The sequence below is a fragment of the Terrapene carolina genome, unplaced genomic scaffold (genome assembly GCF_002925995.2).
Source record: "Terrapene carolina triunguis isolate 2854851 unplaced genomic scaffold, T_m_triunguis-2.0 Scaffold210, whole genome shotgun sequence".
NCBI lineage: Eukaryota > Metazoa > Chordata > Testudines > Emydidae > Terrapene > Terrapene triunguis.
Window position 1 is genome coordinate 15,077,324 of NW_020664561.1, and position 17,066 is coordinate 15,094,389.

The following is a 17,066-nucleotide window of genomic DNA, read 5'->3' on the forward strand; positions in this document are numbered from 1 at the left end:
CCCAGGCCCAAGACGCTCCACTCCAAAGTCCCAGTGCACCTACGCGAAAATCCGGTCAATGTGGCCGGGGATCGACGAGAAATCCTCGTAGGAGAACTCCTCGTAGGTCTCGTGGAGGTAGAGCTCCTTTCCTACCCACCTCACACAAGCCCCCGTCCAAGTTTCACCCCCCACGTTTCATGTCTGGTTCGCAATAAAATGTTTGTTTCTGTTCATTACTGTTTCAGTCAGGTTCTTTTGAGGGAGAGTCTGTCTGGAGGGGGGGAAGGGGCTTGGTAATTGGACAGGACAGTGACCTTTAGCAGGGTACAGAGGCGGTGTCAGGTCCAGCATCAGGACACATACACAGTGCAGTCACTGGTTACCCTGGTCAGTCTGGGAGGTGGTTTTCATGTTCTGGGGTGGGGGGGGGGGTTGCTCTGTGACTTTGTGGCGGGGGAGGGCAGTTACAGATCTTATGCAGCGGTCCTTATCCTGGCTCACAGATCCACGCAGCAGGGGATCTGTAACCCTACCCCCCCTGCCAGAAAGTCACATAGCCGACACATACACACAGTCCCCCCCAGGAGTGCTGGCAGGCTCCATTGAAATAACCAGTCCACCAGTGCGGAGCCTGTCATTCCGGGAGTTTAGAAGCATCATTTGCATCAGAACACTGAACCCGCCCCCCCGCCACAGTCTGCGTCCCCGGTTTAAAATATTCCCGCGAAAACAGCAAGACAGACAACGGTGTTCATTAACAAAATTGAAATGATTTTATTTTTTGGGAAGGGGAAGGGGGTGAAGGGGGTATGTAACTGGAGAGGATAGTCAAAATGAACTGGGTAAAGAAACGGGGGCAGGTTCAGCTTTTCTGTCCACAAACTGAAAAGTCACTGGTTGCCCTGCTCACTCAGGAACCTAGCTTTCAAAGCCTCCCGGATGCACAGGGCGTCCCGCTGGGATCTTCTAATGGCCCGGCTGTCTGGCTGGACGTAATCAGCAGCCAGGCTATTTGCCTCTAGCTCCCACCCCGCCATAAAGGTCTCCCCCTTGCTCTCACACAGATTGTGGAGCACACAGCAAGCTGCAATAACGATGGGGATATTGGTTTCACTGAGATCACAGCGAGTGAGTAAGCTTCTCCATCTCCCTTTGAGACGGCCAAAAGCACACTCCACCACCATTCTGCACTTGCTCAGCCGGTAGTTGAAGAGTTCTTTTTCTGTGTCCAGGGCGCCAGTATAGGGCTTCATGAGCCAGGGCATTAGCGGGTAGGCTGGGTCCCCGAGGATGACTGTAGGCATCTCCACATCCCCAAGAGTTATTTTGTGGTCTGGGAAGTAAATACCTTCCTGCAGCCGTCTAAACAGACCAGAGTTCCTGAACACGCGAGCGTCATGAACCTTGCCCGGCCATCCGACGTAGATGTTTGTAAACCGTCCCCGATGGTCCACCAGTGCTTGCAGCACCATTGAAAAGTAGCCCTTTCTATTGATGTACTGGCTGGCCTGGTGGTCCGGTCCCAGGATAGGGATGTGAGTCCCATCGATAGCCCCACCGCAGTTTGGGAATCCCATCGCGGCAAAGCCATCTATGATGACCTGCGCGTTTCCCAGGGTCACTACCTTTGGGAGCAGTACCTTGACGATTGCCTTGGCTACTTGCATGACAACAACCCCCACGGTAGATTTGCCCACACCAAAGTGGTTCGCGACTGACCGGTAGCTGTCCGGCGTTGCAAGCTTCCAGAGGGCTATGGCCACTCGCTTCTGGACAGTGAGGGCTGCTCGCATGCGGGTGTCCTTGCGCTTCAGGGCAGGGGACAGCAACTCACAAAGTTCGAGGAAAGTCCCCTTCCGCATGCGAAAGTTTCGCAGCCACTGGGATTCATCCCAGACCTGAAGCACTATACGGTCCCACCATTCCGTGCTTGTTTCCCGGGCCCAGAATCGCCGTTCAACAAAATCCACATGCCCCATTGCCAACGTCATGTCCTGGGCGCTGGGGCTCGTGGTTTCTGACAGCTCTGTGCCACTCTCCGACTTCAGGCTCTCACGGCGGTGCCGTAGCCTCCTCGCCCGATTTCTCTGCATCTGCCTCAGGGAAAGGTGTATGATAAGCTGCGAGGTGTTGAGAACGGCCACAAGTGCAGCGATGGTCGCAGCGTGATCCATGATCGCAGTGCTGTGGCGTCCGCGCTGTCACTGACCAGAAAAGTGCGCGAACTGATTTCCCGCCGGCGCTTTCATGGAGGGAGGGAGGGCGTTAGTGACGGACGGATGACGACAAATTTTTTTTACCCAGAAGGCATTGGCGGCTCGACCCAGAATTCCGATGGGCAGCGGGGACTGCGGGAACTGTGGGATAGCTGCCCACAGTGCACCGCTTCCAATATCGACGCTCGCCCCGTTAGTGTGGACTCACAAAGTCGAATTACTGTCCTTAGTGTGTCCTTAGTGTGGACACACACGTTCGACTTTGCAATATCGATTCCACATATTCGATTTAAGTAAAATCGAATTACCCTCGTAGTGTAGACATACCCTTAGACTCTATGAAATCACAGGTTCAAATCTAGGAGAGTCCAGTTGATCCTTCATCTTTGCAAAGTAGATAAATTAAATTCTATGCAGATTATTGTATGTTGTTGTTTTTTTTAATCAGTCCTTAAAATAGAGCTTCTGTCTGCTTTGCATTGACATTAGATTCCATGACACTCTGCTGCCCTTGACCAAAAATTTCCCTTTCCCACACTGTTATGAAGTGTTCTGTCTGCAGTGGTATGGGTTGCTGCCTGGCACCCCAGAGGGGGCTGCATTTCTGTGAAGCAATTTGCAGTTCTTCAGGATGAAAAATGATGTATAAATGCAAACTGCTGTTATAAAAAGCAAGCCATAATAATTTGGTAAACAAAGAAAAGGCTCAATGCATACTTGAATATTATCCTCCTTTCTACTGGTTGATTTATTTAGATATGGTTGGTTTTGTTTGTTTGTTTGTTTGTTTGTTTAGAAAATATATCAGTGCCAATTACTGAAGCAACTTGGCATATTACATAATTAAAAATAACAATTTACAAATTAATCAGATTTGTGAGCCCTTTACAGTTTCATTGAAGAACCGCTTTTGCACGTATAGAATGTCCATCCTGACCCCTGCTAATAAGTAAATCCATGGATCTGTCAAAATCATAACCAAATAAATAATGGCCAGTTGAATCAATTACAAGGGTGGCTGTCTGTCTCACCTGCTATCTGGATGTGGAAGTGTTGACTGACATTCCTGCCTCATTTCCCCCCCCCTTCCCATTTCTTTCAAATATCGGCAACCAATAGGATTCACAGACATGCACAGGAGGTGGGATTACACCCTATTTTGAGTGCAAAGTGCTGAGCTTGGCTTTCAGTGACCAGGCAATCACAAAGGCCCCAATCTTTGTCACTGGGAATCAATGGGGAGTTTTGTCATTGATTTCAATAGGAGAAAGATACGGTCAAATATGGGCTGCTTTCTTCTTTTTTGCATCAACTTGTTGCCAATTTCTTGCAATGAAAACACAATGGATTAGAAGTAATTGCCTCTTTGGTGACTGCTAGCTCTGGTGCTGGAACATCATACCTCAGTGTAGCGTCAACTGGACAGTTGACCAAGAACTCATCTTTTTGATAATAGATAATTGTCCAGACTTGGTGTTTTACTTTTGGCAGCATGAATCCTCCCCTCTTCACATGGTAACCTGTTATATTTTGCTTCTTAATGAGCCAAATTTTTAGAACCAGTTTATAAAATTGCTGATTCAGTTTTATGTATTCAACACAGATCCAGGTGTTTGCATGTAGAAAATTTTGAATGTGAAAAATTATGTGCCAACTTTCAGCATGCAAAATTTTAGGTGCAGTTTTACAGGCTAGCTGAGCTGAAAACATAGTTCTAAATTTGTAGGCTACCAGACTTAGTGGTTGCTTATAACACACAGAGAGACATTATCTGATATAGCACAGAACATATCCTGGATCATTTTGGTATTACACAACCAAAAAATAAACACACACATAGCCTGGAAAATAGTCAGATCAGTTCAACCATGGCAATACACTTCAGTCTTAGTTTCATAGCTTAAAATAATGTTCCTTGTTTCCTGTTGTTAGCAGCTGCAAGTGGTAGTCTCCCTGAGTTAGCACCATGCTTGCCCTAACTGGTAATAACATCAATATGTATAAGTAAGTCTACCGGTAGTTAGAGCAGGGGTCTGCGCTCCTTTATTCCGTGCTTGGCTCTGTTACTGTCTCACTGAGTGATCTGTGCACTTGACTTCTGTGTGCTTCAGTTTATTCATCTGAAAAAGGGTTACTAATACTATACTATTTACTTGCCTCACTGAGATGGTCTGAGCAGAACTTAATTAGTGTCAGTAAAGTGCTTTGAGATCTTTAGATGAGGTACATTCACATCTGTGCCTATTATTTGTACAGTGGCAAGGTTCAGAGTGGATATCTGATTGAATGTGTAGGGTGAGGTGTCATGGACCCACATTATGAAGAAAAGTAAGTCGTGTTTGTACAGCGCCTACCACAAGGGGTTCCCAGTTCATGACTAGCGCTCTTAGGTGCTATGATAATACAAATCATAAAAAAGAATAACTGTGCAGGGGTTTCTAGTCTATACAGAGAAGGTGGCAAGGGTAGTTAGGCTTTGTGGCATATAATGGAATGGTAGATGCAGGCCAGTGTTTTTTAATGGATTGTATGTAGAGGGTAAGATGTGAAAATGTTGTTGTGTTTTCTTGGTTAATAGTGGGAAGGTGGCTTACAAAGAGAAGGTGAATTGGAAGAGCTAGAACTGATCTTTGGGGTGGATGGCTCTTACATGCAGTATTGGGTGGCTGGTGTTCATTAGTGTGCCAGGCATGGGTAAATAGAATGAGAGTGAGTGGCTTGTATTGCAAAGGTTGAAGATGTACAGTGCGTAACAGAAACAGTTTATATCATTGGGAGAGGTGTAGATGGTATAGATGATATACTAACTATAGTGTGAGCTATCTTGAGCCATACTTTCAAACTTCTGGAGATATTTAATATGCAGTCTTAGCTTTGAACGTCCTAATTTTTGGTTATTTGTTTTTTAAACTAGAACACTCTGTTAGCTTTTTCCCCTTATGTCACTGATCTATATTCACAACCAGAACTCTTCAGAGTATCTGATTTTTTGACACTTAAAAAAATTTGGCCTGTTTTGTTTAAAAAAACAACCCATGTTTGTGAATTGCTTGTGACACTTTCATGTACATTACTGATTTTGAAAATGGACTACTATTATCTCTGTATTTGCTACGAATTAATGAGATGAGAGCCTCCAAAGGACTACAGGCAATTTTTTGCCATCTCATAATTTGAAAACAATTTGGCCAAAAAGCTCCAAGTTTGGCTTAATTTTCTGTCATCATGAGGATTCTGTATCTCCATGTGTCCAGAAAGCTGAACTGTGTATCACATCATCCTGAGTAAGACTGTCATCTTTTCAAGGCAGTGTTCCTGTCATTTTATACTTGTTCTGTAAAGTGCATTGTACACTTACTGAGCTGGGTAAGTAAATAATACTGCAGGATTCCCATGAACATACCTACTGAAAAACTTTGAGTTTTCTTAATAGGAAAAAAAAGAACCTCTCTTGTTTGATGGAAACTCCTGAGTCTCATTTTGCTGAAGTGAGAATGTGTTATGTTTAAGTCTTTTAAGTGAAGTTTTCAGAAAGTCTGTTCTGTTCTGCCATCAGATCAGTGCACCATTAAACCCATTTTGAATGTTTTGATTCTGAATGGTTTTCAATTCTAAAGGCTTTTAGAATATCGAGGTACCATTTTTGTGCTTCTGAAAGATAAAGATAAATTCCTCTATTGGTATTGCAGCTTTACATTGTTAATGCCTAGCTGGAGTCACTCTGATTTAATTATTCAAAGAAGTCTACGCAAGTGGATAATAGCAGTTTATTTAACCCTCCCCCTTCACCACTCCCCTCTCTTTGTCTCTTATAGTTAAGGAAGGGGGGGTGGGAAATTACTTTGGTACCTAGTATGTATCAGGAAACTAAGATAAATTTCAGAGGCTTAGCACAATGTCGAAGGGTCTTTAAGCACTGAAATATTTTATAGTAACTTTATATATGGTGGAGCTTAGAAAGGGGAGTTTAAATTCATAAGCATAAACAGGAAAACCTTACATCACAGTGTGTGTGTGTGTTGGGGGAGGAGTCTCTCCCTCTCTCTCTCTCTCTCTCACTCCCAGCACACCACTCACAGTTCTTTGTGGTCATGAATTGACTGCAGAACCCAAGCAATAGAGGCAGAGTGGTGTCTACTGAGTTGAGAAAGTATGTGAGAGGATTGTAAAAGCTATTTGCTTCAGAACAGGATCCATCATGCCCCGTCGATGTCCTGAAGAGGAAACTGAGAATGAAATTGCTTTGGAAAGCTAAAATGGTAACTAGAGCTCCCTTACTTCTCTAAAGACTTCCTAGATGGAGAATCCCTATTTCAGGACTGGATTGTATTCTTTCTAAGTGAATCTGGCACACTGATGACATATTTGTGTGCAACTTTTTGTATCTGCAATCTCTTGAGACCCACTTTTAAAGTCTCTTTCTCATTGTTCTGTATAATTACCTCTCAGTGTGTATTACTGCTTTAAAAATGATGCTTATCTGCAAAGTAATTGACTTTCTGTGTGTGTTTGTGGAGTGGCACAGAAGAGGGAAACATTTGAGAAAGGGAAGTTAGATGAGTCCTTGAGGATGAATTCAGGATTTTTTTTTCTGCCTCCGCAATAGTGGTTTATCTTTGTTTTTCTATTTTGTTCTTTAGATTAGGAAATATAAAATGGAGAATTATTTCAGGTTATGTTTCCATTAAAGTTTTAGTGTGATATTATGGTGCTGCTTCTGCTTTCTGATATTTTTAACTTTCAAAGTCTTAGCCCTGTGAAGTTTTTGTAGCCTGAAATAATATTAAAAACAAAACAGAAGTGCTTTTAGTCCCTCATGTCAAAAGAAATAGACACACTGTATTTTAAATAATTTTTAGTTTCTAAGTTTAAATGATCTCAGCCTATATAATTCCTCTCTTTTAAAGTACAATTCTTTCCATAAAGGAAAACTAAAGAGATTAATTGCTTTTTAAAATGTTTACTAATCAAAACGGAATCATTTCCTCCAAAAAAGACTATAAAACTATTTAAAATATGTGCAAGTCTCGGAAAAAGAACTAAATGGAAAGTCAGGGTATCCTGATACCATAGGAAATGGCAGCTTGCCAAGAGTATCTCAGCATTCCCTCAATCGAAAAGCGTCCTGTATTGCTTGGATTCTTATATTTACTTTGTACAGCCCATCTTGTGCGCTGAGCTCTGCAATAAGCAGTATAGCAGCTGGTACAGATTGTGGTTAGCAGAGAAGGGGGAAAAAGTACCTTTTTTTTTCCTTTCTCTCTTTTTTTCCCCTTCCATGGCAGAGCTCAATTCAGGACGGGGGTGAAGAGGTAGAGGAAGGAGCTGTTTACCATGTCACCCTCAAAAGAGTGCAGATTCAACAGGCTGCCAATAAAGGAGCAAGATGGCTAGGGGTGAGTAAAACCGGCACAGTGGCATCTTGAGAGATTACTTGTAGACTTTGGAGCCCTGGTCCAAAGAGCTGAATTCCACGGCATAGTTATAGTATTAACTTTTAGCAGAGACTGGTTTTAACATTAAAGAACAACTCGGTATCTGCATCGCCTGAAAAAAGTTCTATTGTGTTCAACTCTTAATCTTCTGGATGATATATAAAACTAGGATTTGATCAGTTGCGGTCATGGATCCCATAGTACTTTTTGCAGGTGTAGGGATTTTAGTCCAGGGTCTGATCCTGAAAATTATTGAGCACTCTCAATCATTTCCCTAAGAGTGGTATGTGTTCTCTACCCCTCAGGACCAGGCCCCTGGACCTGGACACATTCTAACTACTGTACCTACATTCTGCCTACCTGTGGACTCAGTCCAGCACCCTTTGAAGTCAATGGAAAAACTCCCATTAGTTACAATGGGAGCAGAACTGGGCTATAATTCCACTGCTTTTTCAGTTGCATACACCATTCATCTTCCCTTTCTGTCCTACACAGTTGTGCAGTGTTGCTGTGTGCTGTTACACAAGTGCAGTGTTTCATCCCAAAGGCAGGTGCATTTTAGTGGTGGGTGAAACAAGGCCTGTATAGAAGTCCAAATACTGCAAGGTGCTGAATGCCCTAAACTCCCATAAGGTCAGACCCTCCATTGGTATCAAATGCCATCACTCCATTAAAGCCAATGGAGCTATGTCAGTACACCGCTTGAGGATCTGGCCCATATTTTTATCTATTTGTAAATTTCTTTCAGAATGAAAGGCACAAGACTACACATTCTAGATCAGATTTATTTACCAGATTGAAAAACATCTTTCCTCAATCCATATAAGGTCAATAATTTAAAGGCTCTTAGGGCTACCTTGAGATTTAAATCAAATAGATTTCTTGTCAAGTATCACGGCATAAAGCAACATGTGAGACAGCAGCACTGAAAACACAGTCTAGAAAGATAAGCAAACTTTGCCCTGCATGCAGATAGTGTTCAGAATTTCCCCTTTCCCTATTTCCAAGAAGTACACAGAGTTCTAAGCAGAACAGATTATTTCAAATCTGCTTCCTTTGATGAGTGGCAAATTTCCCATCTCTGCCTCCTGTTTATAGCAGGGTTGGGGGAAAAATATCTGAATGTATTTTTGAGCTCCTGTTAATTGCACAGATGGTAGTTTTGCAAGAGGTCAAAACCATTTTGAGCAAGATTGTCCCACAGATGTAGTCACCACAATTGAAGCACTTTTCAATTGGAGTCACTACTGTTCAGTAGCGTCTATGTATGGGGGGTGGGGCGCTCAAACCTGTAATCAGTGGACAGGTGTCCATGTTATAGAGACCACCACCGCAACTGGCAGGAGTTGGTATACTACTTTGATTGTAGGCAGAGGTCAAGGACTGAAGCGTCATGGAAAATGAACTATCCTTTTATTGCTGGATAGAACTGGTCCCTCCAGGTAAGGATTGAAGTATATTTGTGGGCAGGGAGGCTGCATGTTAGAAAGTCTGCAGCTGTTCTGTTCATAAAGGGAGAAATTCAGTCTCCTGGGCTGTCAGGCTGGCACCTTTTATGAGCAATAATCCTGCACAATTATTTTAAAATCAAAACAGTCCCACAACCCTTTTGTTCACTTTAAGCACTTCAGAACTTAAAATATTTTAAGTCCTTTAAGTGGATGGGGCCTGAGCCTGCTCTCACTGTTGACTTCAGTGGGAACAGGACTGGTCCCCTGGTCGATAAACAGCCCTTATGCTGGAGCATTGGTAATTAATGTGCACTCCATCAGCAATTCTGCCTTAAAAAGCAGAACTGTTTTTTACGAGTGTCATCAGTTTTGTTTTGCTTTACTTTGAAATCTAGAGCTGATGTGGTTTTATTACTCTACGTGTTTAACTTTTTCAGTGGTTTGTAATTGATAGCACTGTATAAAATGAATTACTTCCAAAAAGCCATTGGGTTTCCCAGTGTTGGAGTTCTCTTTCTTTCTAATGATGCTGTAAGTCCTGCCTGTGTGGGTTGCTGATTCAGGGCCAAACTGAAGACAATGGGAGAGTAATGCATACATATCCAACAGCAGGATGTGGGCTTTAGTCTGGAAAATACAGGAACTCTTTATGATTAAACAATTTTTCCTTTAAAAAAGTCAAGAGTGTGTCTTGAGAGTGTCTAGGCTCCCTGGAACTACCAATGCAAATCCTGGAAAGGTCTACTGAGTCCTTCATCCTTCTAAGAAAGAGAAATTGAGTTATTGCAGTGGTGTAGGTGTCTTTCCTTTGTGACTTTAAAAACTGAAGGCCTGTTTACTGTGCGTGGATATTAAATATCCTGTGGCATTTTTCATCAGAGTAGTGGTTTGACTCAGTGACCCCAAGTAGCTGCTTTTCAGTAGTGCTGTGTGTATAAAGTGCTTTGTAATCCATTTAGATGAAAGGCACTAGGTAAAAATGTAAATTATTGTTTACCATGTTGGAGAGAGTGCTGCAGAATTCATACTGAAAATGTCAGTGAATTAGAAATCTTGTTTATTTCAATTATATCAGAATTTTACGCTTTACAAAGTACCATTGAGTATTGACAGGCTTGAAATCTTGGACAAATTCATCCCTATTGTTATGACACAAAAGACAACAGAGTGAGACCGTGTATGAATCTAGTCCATTCGGTCTGTTTCAGCCTTTCATATTTAAACTTCTTTTTTTAAACAAAATTCCCCACCATAGAGAGCATCCAAAAACACCCATCCCACTGGACCCATTACAACTGAGCGGTCTGCAAAAAGGTCAGTCATAGGGGCTCAGTTAAGCATCTTAACACTTTGCATCCCTATAACTCTAACTAATTTTTGGTGTTTCAAATTTTTGTAATAATAATAAAAAAGACTCCTTGGCTGAGGTCATGTAAGCAAAGGTCTGCCAAGAGTCAAATGCTTATAGCACTAATAAACCTTTCTGAAAATAGGAGTCTGGTATATAAACATCCAACCACTCAGCTTTTGTTTTAGCAGAAGGCTGTGTTTAAGAAGGTATCCTTCACCAGAGTCAATGTTATGAAAGCTAGCTGTAATATTATAAACCTCCATAAGATCATCAGTTTGATCCATTAGATTTAGTTTTAAGTGGTTTTAAAACTTATAACTTGCTATTATTAATTATTTCTGTTACTGTAATGCCAAGGAACCCTAGTCATGGATCAGTATCCTGTTGTGCTAGACACTGTAGAAACACCTACTCCTGCCCCAAAGAGCTTTCAGTCTATATATAAAGCCTGGTCTACACTTTAGGGGGAGGATCGATCTAAGTTACGCAACTTCAGCTACATTATGTAGCTGAAGTCGACGTGCTTAGATCTACTCACCGCGGTGTCTTCACTGCGGTAAGTCGACGGCTGACGCTCTCCTGTTGACTCCACCTGCGCCTCTCGCCCTGGTGGAGTACTGGAGTCGAAAGAAGAGGGCTCGTCGGTCGATTTATCGCATCTAGACTACATGCGATCTAGACTAGATCGCTGCCCGTCGATCTAGCAGGTAATGTAGACAAGCCCTAAGACAAAAGATGGATACAGACAGACGGGAGGACTACAAGGAAACAATGAGACCGTATTGGTCCACGTGGTATGCAGTACTCTCTGCATACCAGCAGCTTAACTGTTTTATGGATGTTTATGGGTAGCTCCTCCCAGGCATGAGGGGCAGCATGAGAAAGCACAAAGGTGCTTGTTTTAAAATGTAACAGTTGGGCTATGGAGGCTGGCCTCTTGGGCCAATGGGAGGTGGAAGTTGACCTCTCAATAGTCAATGAGAGATGATGGGTGGAGTGGGGATGGGCTGTTGAAGGACGTTCAAAGTGAAGACAAGTAGCTATGTTTGATGCAATAGAGAAGGGTGTGCCAGTGGATGGCGTAGAGAGAGAGGAGACATACTCACAGTGACAGTCTAGAAAAATGATCTTTGCAGTAGCATTCTTAATGGGTTTGAGTGGGGTTTACATTTGGCAACACCAGAGAAAAGGATACTGCAGAGAGAAAAGGATGCTGAGATGCAATATGATGAGATCCTGGATGAGAGTTTCATCTGTGTTCTGGATAGGAAAGCTGGTATCTTAAAGATGTTATACAGAAAGAATCTGCTAAATTTACACTTAGCCTGGAAGTGCAGATGTAGAGAGACAGAGAGAGGTCCAAGTTGAAAATGGCACTCAGGTTACAAGCCTGCATGTCAGGCAGGATGGTGATATTGTCCACAGAGATTGAAAAAGGAAGTAGCAGGGAGGACTTGGAGGGGAGAGGAGATTAAGAACTCTGTTTAAGTCATGTTGAGTTTGAGCTGATGCCTAGAGATCCACATGATTTTAGTTTGGGCAGAAGGAGACAGTCTGGAGTAGAAAGGAAGATCTGAAAGGTGTGAGCATAGAGATGGTAGTTGAGTTTGTGTTTGCAGAGGAGATTACCCAGAGATAAGGTTTGGGGAGGAGGTGAGGAGGATTGGCTGATGGAGGGATTAGAGGTAGGAGAACCAGGGGAGGACAGAGTCAAGAAGAAGAGCATGGTTGGTGGTGTTGAAGGCAGCTGAGAGGTCAAGGAAGATGAGGATGGAGTACTGGTTCTGAGCTTTGGCTAAGAAGAGGTAATTGGAGACTTTGACGAGAGTGGTTTCAGTGGAGTGCAAGGGGTGGAAGCCAGATTGGAGCCTAGGGTGGAAGTGGGAGAGAGGAACACCAGACAGCAACTGTAAACAACATGTTCAATGAACTTAGAGATGAAAGGGAGGTGAAATAGTAGTTGGAGAGGCAGGTGGAGTCAAGGGTGGGTTTTTTGTGATAGCAGAGATTAAAGCATGACTGTATTGCCAGCTGAAAGAGTCAGACAAGAGTGAGAAGTTAAGGGGAAGAGTAAGGGAGAGAACAAGAGTGGGTGTGAAGAAGACCAGAAGGTGGGATAGGGTTTCTTGCGCAAGTGGAGGGGTTAGAGGAGGAGAGCAGGTGAGAAGCTTCTATGTCTGTCATGGGGAGAAGAAGGAGAGAGAGAGTTGTGGAGGTGGGGAAGGAAAAGCAAGCCACGGGGAGGAGGAAGCTCTCATTGTATTTTGTCAGTTTTCTCTTCTGAAAAAGAAGTGGAGGTGGGAGAAGGGGAGGGTTTGAGGAGTGAGTGATGGTGGTGAAAAGGTGGCTGGGATTGCGATTGTGTGATCCAGTTAAGTTGGAGAAGTAGAGTTACTTACCTAGGAAGATGGCAGAACTGAAGGAGAAGAGAACAGAATTTTGTAGTGGAGGAAGTTGACCTGGCACAGGATTTCCACCAGAGTAATTCCGCAGCATGAGAGTCGAAGCAAATGAGTGGATATTGGGGGTGAGGCTGGGCTGGTGGTTGGTAGGGCAGACCTTGCAATGGGAGAGAGGGGCAAAAGAGTCAAGGGTGGAGGAGAGTGAAGTGTGGAGAGAATCAACAACCATATAAATGAAAGAAAAGGGGAGGGAGTGCAGGGAGAAGTCTGAGAGCAAATGAGAAATCAGCAATGCTGGTGGACTGGAAGTCATGGAAAGGCTGAGTGACCGGCAATAGTGTGGGGGACTGATGGGCAGTGCTGAAAGGCATGAGGTAATGGTCAGAGAAGGGGAAATCAGCAACAGACATAGGTGCTGATTCTGTGGGTGCTCTGGGGCTGGAACATCCACAGAGGAAAAATTGTGAGTGCTGAGCACCCACTGGCAGCACCCCTAGCAGCTCCCCCCAGCGCCTCCTGGCAGGCCCTGCAAATCAGCGCCTCCCTCTCCCTCCCCACGCCTCCCACCCGCTGCAATCAGCTGTTTTGCGGCGTGCAGGGAGGGAGGGGGAAGGAGCAAGGACACAGTGCGCTCCAGGGAGGGGCGGAATTGGGTGGGAAGAGGTGGTGCCTTGGGGGAAGAGGTGGAGTGGGGGCGGGGCCTGAGGCAAGGTACCCCCCGACGCTTTGGAAAGTCAATGCCTGTGGCAACAGAGACAAGAGAATGAGCTGTGCTTGATGAAGACCAAGTCAAGTGATAGGCTCTTTTGGTGAGTGGGAGAACCGAGCCAGGGCTGCAGGTTAAATGAAGACATGCAGGCCAGGAAATGTGCAGCTAAGGGGTCAGGTGGGTCATTAACATGGAGCTGAAGTTCTTGAGGATGACTGTGGCAGACTGAGAAGAGAAAGCTAGGAACTGAAATCAGAGAGGAAGGCTGATGGGGAGGAGTGAGTTGAGTGGATGGTAGATGACAGCAACATAGAGGGACAGACGAGAGATGACTCTATGCAGTGCTGTTCAAAAGAGAAGAAAAAGGGAGATGGGGGAGGAAGCGGTAGGAATGGGAAAGGAGAAGCCTGACATCTCCAGCATGGGCTGATCTAGGCAGGGAGCGTGAGAGAAGGAGAGGCCTCTGTAAGAGAGGGCAGCTGCAGAGTCCCCTGACAGAGGACGGGATTGAGGTCTGAGAGCCAGGAGCTGGAGGGAGTGAGCTATGAAGAGGTTGTGGATGACTTTTATCTTTGTAGACATGGATTGGGCATTCCAGAGACATCAAGGGAAAGGAGGGGATGGGCATGAGGCTCAGAATGGTGTCACAAGTGGAGAGGGCAGGGATGGATGAAGGCCCAGAGTTGGGACAAATGTTACCAGAGGTGAAGAAGAAGAGGGGTGGAGCTGGAATTGTGCTGATGGGAGGAGAGGGGATGGAGGGGGGCGGGGAAAGAGGAGCAGGTAGAGCTAGTGGGAACGGTAGTGGGGTGAAGGTAATAAGGATAGGGAAATGGAGCCAGTGTGGGAACGCCGGGAGGAGAACGGATGCTATGATGCAAAAGAGAGGCATGATGAGAGTCATGGGTGAGTGACAGATGGTCAAAATTACAAAAATAAAGTTTGAAAAATGTTGTGAAGTTTTACTTCTAAAAGGCAGCTGGAGTGTGTTGTTTCACCCTGCCAGGGAGGAGAAAGTGGAGGGCCATGCTCCGACCTGGAAAGATCTGGTTGGGAGGGAAACACCCTGGAACAGAAGTGGCTCTCTGGTGCTTGTAGAAGATAGAAACCACGTGAAGCTGATTTCCCGCACCTTACAAATGATAGCTAAGCTTTGAGAGACAACCTTCAAATCATAATTTCTCCATTTCTTGATGGGAGATACAGACTAGTGTACTGTAATAGCGGTTCTTACAAAGGATCTCAGATGTGCCTTAAGAAGACGGGGAACCTGCTAAATAAATAACTGGCCAGTGAGATCAATTTCAGTAGCCCATTCAGCCTAATTCAGTTAGCTTTATGGCTTTGTTTACTTCCAAAGTGTGAGGTTTCAGAGATGTGACTATTTCTTTTTGCTTAGTTTTTGGCCATAGTTAAGCTTTTGTCCTGTGGGGTTTTTATGTTTTGGATCAACCTGTCTGGGGGGTCTCTTTGATGTTGTTGGACTGGGTATAGAGTTGAGCATGCTCCTCTTTTAGATGCTAACATATAATTGAAATAAACATTAAGCTGCTGTGGGAGGGTAGCTTAATACAGACCTGACCACTTGCAGTTTTGCGTTGGATCTGAAGGGCTGTGAAGTATTTGCTAAATATCTTTTCTGAGAATCTCATATTTTTGTTTCAAAACTGGATTACAATTAATTGCCTCATACACAGAAAGCTGGATATGATGCCTTGCTTGGCTTCTAAGCACAGCTTCAGTCACAGGCATTGCCAGTGAGGTTATATTGGGTAATTCACTCAGAAAAACATCATTGGAACGTTAATCTAACTTTTTACTCCAGATGTGGTTCCCTCTGTCTGGGTCCCTAGCCACATTTATAGCCTTGGGAGCAACCCTCCCATTGGGGTTTTGAAAAAGATCTTTGAAAATAAGTTATATTTTAGACTGGATTTTTGTCTTTCCAGCCCCTGCCTGCCAGGGATAGATTAAGACTTAAATGGAACCTAGAGCCACCAAAACTTCAGGAACACCTAAAACTTCAAGTCCCCTGTGGACAGACTTCATCTGAGCCCACCTTACCCTTGGACAGACTCTGCCAGCTTCAAGATGTCCTTTTATCTTAGATCCCTGAACTTCTTGTTAAGTGCAGCTTCCTAGCCCACTCAGCAGACAAGGGCTTGGCATTTGTTTTGTCACCAGCTTACTGCTGCATTTGGGCCACTTCTGACTAAGGCAGCTCAGATTCCTGTGGTCTGTCCCTCCACTACACAACTGAAGGCAGGAACTGGTGGGAGCAGTTCTAATGATGTGTTTGGCAAAAGCAGCAGAATAGTTCCCAGGGATCTGGCAGGCATTATCCCAGCAGACACCATGCTGGGTTACTGTCTGTAGTAAGAGAGATTTTTCCCTTTCTGCCTTCTTTCCTATGGGACTGTCTTGGGGATGAGCAGGACACCACCCTCCTTGTGTGACTATATAAGGACATCTTGCACTAGCTGTCGCTATGCTCCCTGTGTTCTGGGGAGCCCAAAGACTATTCTTTCCTGTTTCTTCCCTCCCCATGACCCCCCAGAACAAGCCATCAAAAAGAGGGAAAAGGAGGCCTTACTGTAGAAGATGAACATCTTGTCACCATCCAGAATGATCACTTACTAAGCTTTTAAATTGTCATTGTGTAATTCTTGCACCAGTGGTGCCTATGAAGGAGTAGTAGTCATGTAAAGATTTGACTGTCGATCTGACTTGAGAGAATTGCTTGTGACATACTTCAAGCGTATCTGTGATACACAAGCACATAACAGCACTTTACACAATAATTGAACTCCACTGGTATCTTTCTCAGGAAGTGTGTGGTGCTCATCTGCCTACAGTATCATTCTCAGGAGGACAGTGGGTTCTCATTTAGTTGCAGTGTCTTTCTCAGATGATCTGCAGTAATAACACCAGCTCTCTAACACCACATTCTACAGGCCATTACCCTCTGATCCCACTGAGGGTTACCAAAAGAAGCACACCATTTGCTCAAGAAACTCCCTGAAAAAGCACAGGAACAAATCTGCACAGACACATCCCTAGAACCCCGACCAAGGGTATTCTATCTGCTACCCAAGATCCATAAACCTGGAAATCCTGGACGCCCCATCATCTCAGGCATTGGCACCCTGACAGCAGGATTGTCTGGCTATGTAGACTCTCTCCTCAGGCCCTATGCTACCAGCACTCCTAGCTATCTTTGAGACACCACTGACTTCCTGAGGAAACTACAGTCCATTGGTGATCTTCCAGAAAACACCATCCTGGCCACTATGGATGTAGAAGCCCTCTACACCAACATTCCACACAAAGATGGACTACAAGCCGTCAGGAACATTATCCCCGATAATGTCATGGCAAACCTGGTGGCTGAACTTTGTGACTTTGTCCTCACCCACAACTATTTCACATTTGGGGACAATATATACCTTCAAGTCAGTGGCACTGCTATGGGTATCCGCATATGCTACTATAAGGTGGGTGCATAACTGGCTGGATAACC

The 17,066-nt window shown here is 44.4% G+C and overlaps 1 protein-coding gene across 1 annotated transcript in view; it reads left to right on the plus strand.

Annotated features, from left to right (window-relative positions):
• Positions 1-6,285: 6,285 nt before the first annotated feature.
• Positions 6,286-17,066, plus strand: part of LOC113407236 (ral guanine nucleotide dissociation stimulator-like 1) — a 98,915-nt gene continuing 88,134 nt past the window's right edge. Inside the window, exons 1-2 of the mRNA XM_026655511.1 lie at positions 6,286-6,457; positions 7,484-7,594. Coding sequence (XP_026511296.1) covers positions 6,431-6,457; positions 7,484-7,594 — 138 coding nt within the window. The 5' untranslated portion in view covers positions 6,286-6,430. The remainder of the gene's footprint in view (positions 6,458-7,483; positions 7,595-17,066) is intronic.